The 7,229-nt window shown below is 40.5% G+C and overlaps 1 protein-coding gene across 1 annotated transcript; it reads left to right on the top strand.

Annotated features, from left to right (window-relative positions):
* Nucleotides 1-664: 664 nt before the first annotated feature.
* LOC104615227 (metabotropic glutamate receptor 8-like) lies at nucleotides 665-1,174 on the top strand (the record flags this gene model as incomplete). Its single annotated transcript, XM_010296590.1, has 1 exon — nucleotides 665-1,174. A coding segment is annotated over exon 1 (510 nt), but the record flags the coding sequence as incomplete, so codon positions are not given.
* Nucleotides 1,175-7,229: the final 6,055 nt, after the last annotated feature.

The raw sequence follows: 7,229 nt of genomic DNA, 5'->3' as shown, positions 1-7,229 counted from the left end.
AGCAAAACAGAAAAGACAATGTGTTACGGATCAAATCTGTTTCTGGATGTCATGCAATGCGAAGGTAAATAGGAATTACTGGTTGGAATCTGAACACCAAGCTAAGTTTGGTTACCCTGATTTGGCTTTTACTCTGCTGGTATCATCAGTTTCCCAGCTTGTAGTACGGTGCAGCCAGGTGTTCAAATTCACAGAAGGCCAAGAATTACTCCCTTACAGAATATTGAAATTAAAACCTAGGCGATGTAACTGATATTCAAAAGTAAATTCACTGTGAGACAGGTATAAAACTGCTGAACTAAATGGTATTTCTCCCTGTTTTTTTCAGAAGTACCTCAGCTGCAGGGCAAAATACAAGGACATAAGCTACTGACCTCCTCTTAGCATCAGGACCAGACATACTACCCTACACTTCACCATTTATTAAGAGCAATTGAAAACCACTGCTTGGAGAAGCTGATCAACCCATGACATCAGTGGACATCTTTTGTAAAACACATTTTACGTACTTCTGCTGAGATCCTTTTTCTACCTACCGCATGGTTCTGTATTACTTACTGGGCACTGATGGTAGCCTCCAGAAAGTGCAGCTTCAAATGGTCAACCTCATCCTTTAGCAAGAAGAAAATCTGGATACTGGATAGCAACAACGTCTTTAGAGAAAATGGTATACAAAGGCAAACGATTAGTTTCCTGCCATTGTTTCTTCCTGTTAACAGCCAAATTCTACTGGATACTGACCCTGATGCAAAGAACTCATGGCCAGGAATATGCCCACTCCATCCGACTGGATGGGGACATCATCCTGGGAGGACTGTTCCCTGTCCATGCAAAAGGGGATAGAGGGGTGCCTTGTGGGGAGCTCAAGAAGGAGAAAGGGATCCACAGACTAGAGGCAATGCTGTATGCAATTGATCAGATTAATAAAGACCCTGATCTTCTCGCCAATATCACCTTAGGTGTCCGGATCCTTGATACATGTTCCAGGGACACTTACGCATTGGAACAGTCCTTAACCTTTGTGCAAGCGTTGATAGAAAAAGATGGTTCAGACGTGAAGTGTGCTAATGGTGACCCACCTATTTTCACTAAGCCAGACAAGATATCAGGTGTGATAGGTGCTGCAGCAAGTTCCGTGTCCATTATGGTCGCAAATATTTTAAGACTTTTTAAGGTAAGGAACATTTTTTATCTTTCTGTTAAATTTCAAGCACAATGAAATAACTGGAGGTGATTGTCTTGGGTTACTTTCAAAAAAGAAAGGACTCTTTCAGGTTCAGAAATCTGAAATGACTGGTTTGCCCTTTCAAAGTAAAGGAAAAAAAAAGATCAATGATTGCAGACCCTAATTTAAGGTGTCAAATGCCTCTTTTGAAGTTCTGAGCAACCAGAGTACATTTAATTCTTTAGGGATTTGTATCCTTATCTTTTTACTACTCACTTTTGCTTCATATTGAGCGTTTATGTTCATCATGACTAGGTTGAGATTGATTTAGCAAATTTCCAGGAGAATGAAATATAAGATTTAAACACAAATCCATTTGTAGGAGGACCAGATAATTTCCCTAAATAGGAAGATTTGCCAATAATAATCTAGTGCTATTGATGTGCATGTGTAGCCAAATGAAGGGTACTGAAATATCTTTCATTGCCTTGAAATCTAACCCCCTCCATGTTTTTTACAAGGTGATAATTTTTTACAGACTTTGTTATCACTTTGTGAGAGATTACTTTTGGACATAAGTTCTACTGGCATTTCCTTCCATGTACTTTATTAAGCTCTGGCATTCTAAATGATGGAAAAGTAAACCTGCCACTTTTAAGCTTGCTAAGTTAGATGGGAAGATGAACACATTTTAATCAATCAACTTAGCTGGAACAGATCAGGCAGCAGACGTTTAATTTTTAATCCTGTGCAATGGCAAACAGATGATGGTAAGTTGAGTGCTTTTTTCTACACGTGAGACATCTGTAACTTTTGTCTGAATCTATTACTGTCCTACTGCCCACTGTTATTCAGACTTGTTCCTTCCATTCAGAAATCTTGCCTTATGTCCTACAACTTCACAACCATTGAAAGCCACTTAAAGACCATTTCTTTGACTTTGGTGGAGAAGATTCTGGTAATGTTAAATATTGCTGTGACGTATTTTGAAAAGCATTGCACTTGTTTTCTAATTGTTGTGACTGCAAGATTGATTAGAAGTAAGGAAATATTTGCCTTATTTTTGAAGGTTTCTCAAATTGGCAAAGAGTGTTTCAGTCATTTAAAGGGAGATTTTTGTCCTTCCCTCTGGTTCTTCCATGAAGGAGATGGATTTATAGTTCATCGGAGGAGCAAAGTGTCTGCTGGATTGTGGTCAGGTGTTCATTACAGTCTCAAAACTGCTTCCTAACTGCAGTTACTGCACAGGTTTGAGAGTAGTGCATTTGTTCCAGCCATATGTTCTGCTTGTGAAAATGAAGTACACAAAACTGAGCTAAGACTTAAAAATGTTTTATATGGAGCTGTGCCTGGTGGGTGAGGCCTCTCTTTCCTGGGAATAATCATGCATGCTGCAGGAGGTGTCTATTTTTAATTTCGCATCCTTTTATGGAGTTATGTTACCCTATTAAATAGTGCACTGTTCTGAAGTAATGATAGATGGAATGGTTGTTTTAATACCCATCATAATGCAGGGCCATGTAGGCTACCACTTACACCCAGTTTTGAGTTGAATACAGTACTGTAGACTGATTTGAGAAACTAAGCCTTCTAAGACATGCATTAACTGTGAATTAAGAGCAGCAAGAAGCAGAGAGGCCTATGAATTGTCTAAGATAGCAGCAATTTGTCTTCTGAAACCATGACAGCTACCTCCTGATTTCCATTATGCAATAAGATTGCAAATAACATTCTACTGCAGTCTTAATCAATAGAGGGTCACATGATATCCCCTCTGGGGAAAGATCTTATTTACCCATTTAATTGATGCAACAGAGTGGCTGGCAAAAGGAGGAGACATCTCTTTTAGTTTTAATTAAAGATCCTGCATAAATATTCTTAATAATGTAAAAAAATGATGAATTATACCCTTTAATGTCTGATGTTGGACCTGCATCTGAAATCTGTTTTTACACCTTCCTCTCAGAAGTAGATCTGTTATCTCTGCATGAGTAAAGGCTTCTGCATAAGGGCTTCATCTGGCAGTGCTATAGAAACCATTCACAATGGTTATAGTCAAGGGGATTAGGAAACTAAGGGTCATTTGCCAGAAATACAGAAGTATAATGCAGTTTGGGTTTAGTCAGACCAAAGACATAGGCTGAGATTCTCAGCTGATGCATCCCCACAGCTCTGCAGCTGAGGACCAAGACCTTGGTCCATGCTCACAGAGGCTCCAGGTATGAAATTGTGTTCACTGAATCTTGATATATGTCAAGGCTGGGCACTCAGCTGGTGCAAATGTCTGTGCTTTCACTGAAGTCAGTGATCACCATCATGCAAAAGGCTGTTTCCATTACGTCCAGGATGAGTGTGATTCATCTGTATTTCTGTCTAACAGTTCTGTTCAGCAAGTTGAACCTGTAATTTGAAGGTCAGTATTTCTTTAATATCTACTCTGAAGTTCCTAAATGTCAGGACTACAAATTTTTTGAGAACATTGTCACCCAGTGAAATTTTAATCTATGATGAAATTGTGAGAAGTGTATTACATCACTCTGTGAATACACAAAGATAGCCTGAGAAATAGTATGCTCAGCAGCTCAGAATTTCATGCTGCTATTTTTCTTTTTCTTGCCATCTTTCTTCTTTCTTTTATTGATTTTACAACATAAAACATACAGGTCAATAGTTCTGTCTGATAATCTGGTGGATAGCATAAACTGATTGATAGTAATCGTACCCTTTTATCTAAGTGTTTTCATGAGAAGAGGGGAGGGAGGGCACCACAGAAAATGACCTTAATCTATAGCCTTTCTCCTCGTCAAATAGCTCACCTTGAACTCTTCTCTGTCCTTTCTCCTTTTGTGAATTTCCAGGCACACCACCTCTTAGCAGGTGATTTTCTGCCCTTTAGTAGGTCTGAAACCTCAAGGTCCAAATTTGGACAGCCTAAATTTCACCTGTTGATGGTTTTAGACCTTTCAGAGGCACTTTGCAAACAAGAAACACTTGTTCAAGGAATTAACTGTTTGAAGGTGGACCTGTCATCCCTTGATTATAGTAAGGAGGCTGCTTTTTACCTTATATTACTGTGGTGCTTGGTGCGAAAAAGGCTGTGTGAAACAGTTGCATGTTAAGCTTTCAGAACTCGGAGGTGGTCTTGCTACAAATATAGTGGAAGAAGGAGAGGCGAGCACAGAAGGACTGTGCTGGGTAGTAACACACTCCTTGGATCACAGGACAGATTGTCCCCAGATGAAGTTGCTGGCTTATCATTTTATTGTTGTTTTGGTCAGAGAGCATCGGGGGGGCTGCTTTACAAGGGAAATAGAGACAGGAGCCAAGGGGACAGCAAGGCAAGAAGGGCAGTGGTCCCATGAATGCGGACATGGCCTCAAGTGACTGAGAAGAACAAAACTGGTCCGTCCACGTAACCGGGTTCAGCCAACAGTCCAGTGATTTCCAGAGAAGCCCATAGTAGTGAGGCAGGTTGATGGTCAACCAGGAAGTCAGGTCAGAAAGGCAAGGCTGGGGTCAGCAAGGTAATGGCCAGCAGCATAGCTCAAGCAGGAGCCCAGGGCAAGGGCCAGAGCTGAAATGAAGCTGCTGAGCAAAGAAGGGGGACAGAGGTCTTGATGAGGCTTCTCATTGCTCTTCCTCACAACTTATCTGTTTTCCTGGGCCGAGCCAGTGTCACATATCTGTACCTTATTGAGGCTGACCTTGAACACATGGAGCCAAATGCAGGGCTGGGGAAGGGAGGGTGGTGCAGAGCCTGGCAGTGCACTCAGGGCCCTGTCAGTTTTCTAGCATTTCCCATGGCGGTGGATGTGAAAATTGGACAGTCAGGCATGGGCCAGGCCTGTTCTCTCCTGGTGAACCAGGAGCTGCTTTTTCCTCTGGGTAACAGAAGGTGATGTTGTCTTGTGGTTTTTTTTTTTTTTTGTTTTCAGTCTGGAAATCCTGCTGCCAAGCTGGTTTCTGTTTGTCTGGTAGGATCTATTGAGGGGCTGGCTGTCCCCATTGGACAACTCTCACTAACACAAAGGCAACTTTTCTATTGAGTGTATCACTTAAAATCTTACTCCTACCCCCTTCCCTGGCTTTGCCTCACTGAAATTTTGACTTGCCGTAGGCTGCTCAGGCACAGCCAGGTGGTATCTGTTATCTTCTTTGTGTGATGCTCACAAACATTTAGGCTGTTGTGGTCCTTCAAAACTTGGCCTGGAGGAACAAAGAGATTCTATAACTTAGCTCACTTCATGTATTATATTCCCTTTATTCAAAGATGCTACTTGTTTAATGTCTGAATAACTCACGCCCATGATTAAAATCTGCCGGAAGAACGAAAGACATTTATTTATGTTAGTGTCCTCCCATCTAAAGAACCTCACGCTATTTTGAACTCCTTGGTACACTCCATCTGTCACCTTCACGTATCTTCTAGCCAATGTCACACTGGGAGCAGCCTAGGGATATGGGTTTGCATGTGAATTGAGATGGGTGGACAGTATGCTTGGGGAATTGTGATCTTAAGCTTTTATGTACATGTGTATAAAGCCAAAATGTTGACAGTTTTATTCCTTTCCTTGCCTTGCCTTGCCTTGTCTTTTGCCTTGCCTTGCCGTCTGTTTTCTCCTCTTTTCCCAGCACTAAATGACTTCCTCTTTTTGGTCAAATTCCCTTCTTGCTGCACCACTGTAATCCACTTTAATAGCTGCTGTCTGGAGGGACTAATATTCGCTTCATGCACATTTGCCTTATACATTTCATACGCATTTACCTCTTCAGAAGCACAAGTACAAATGACATTATGGAGTTACTCTTTCAACTTTATGTGCAACCATCCAAAATGCAAGCGACAGTTTCTTTCAGTAAACCTAGAAGTGAATGCATTAGCTCCCAAAGCATTTTGTTTATTTGCTTTGATTGTTTCCTCGCCTCATTTTGGGTTTTATCATATATCTTTGGCTGGCAGCCTTGCGCAGATACCAGAGCTCTACCTGGATGATGCTTTTTTAGGCTCAGTTGCAGGTCTTCTTTTGTTTGGCTGCCATTTGGTGCTCTTGCTCCTTCTTTTCCAGACCTGCACAAAACAACAGACAGACCTCCCAGAAACAAGGGAATGACCATTGCACAGAGCTGAACCTCACTGAACTTCATAAATACAGGGCCATGTATTTAACTGTGGCAATAGAGTGCATCTCATGATTGAAGGGAATATGATGTAAATAAAACGCAGTAACACTTTGCCACATAATTCCAGAGAGCACACACATACTTTTCTGAGGCAACCTGAGCTAGACACAGATCCTGACTCTACGGAAATTTTTGCACCTCGTGAGCATTACTGACTTCAGAGTCTCTAGAGGGATGCAGGAGTCAGTCTCTTCCATATCTGACTGCAGGGCCTCTCCATAACAGAAGAGCTTTACCATATACTGTGTAAGAAGTGAAGAACAGGCTCAAGAATTTTACCCAACTCATTGTCATTCATTAATAAAAATATGCTGGATGGATTCGAATATGTGAGTTTTCTGCTCACTGTGTCATGCTACTTTTGTCAATAACATTTCTGCTGCATAGCATTTGAAATTTGAAACAGGATGATTTTTTTTTGATGGATAAAACATATGTGGAAAATCTCATGTGAAGTGTGAAGAAAAATTGTTGTAAGGGAAGAGATGACTGAAACGTTTTGAAATCAGCTCTTAAGATGAACAGATTTGTTTTACCTTTGTTCTAAATAATATTTTCACTTTCTGAATCATTTTTAATTATAAAAAGAGCCCATTGCCAATACATCCTGTTTAATTTCACAGTGTTTTTTGTAGCTTATTACATGCATGTATCTGTTTAGTGCCTGAGCATCTTGTCTTGTTATTGGATGGAAAATACAATTATAAAATACATTTTTTTTCTGTTTTTTTTTTTTTTCATAATTCAGCTTCTTATACATAGGAACAGCATAAATATTTCTTTACATTTCCATGGTAGTAGATACTCGATTATGCAAGAACCCCTTTTAATCCAACCATTCAATAAATGTGTTATGGTCAAGACAGGTAAATGCCAGGCCAAC

Source organism: Phaethon lepturus, unplaced genomic scaffold (genome assembly GCF_000687285.1).
Source record: "Phaethon lepturus isolate BGI_N335 unplaced genomic scaffold, ASM68728v1 Scaffold55671, whole genome shotgun sequence".
In the NCBI taxonomy this organism is placed as follows: domain Eukaryota; kingdom Metazoa; phylum Chordata; class Aves; order Phaethontiformes; family Phaethontidae; genus Phaethon; species Phaethon lepturus.
The sequence above is the reverse complement of the archived record's forward strand: the minus strand, read 5'-3'. Positions and strand labels throughout refer to the sequence as shown.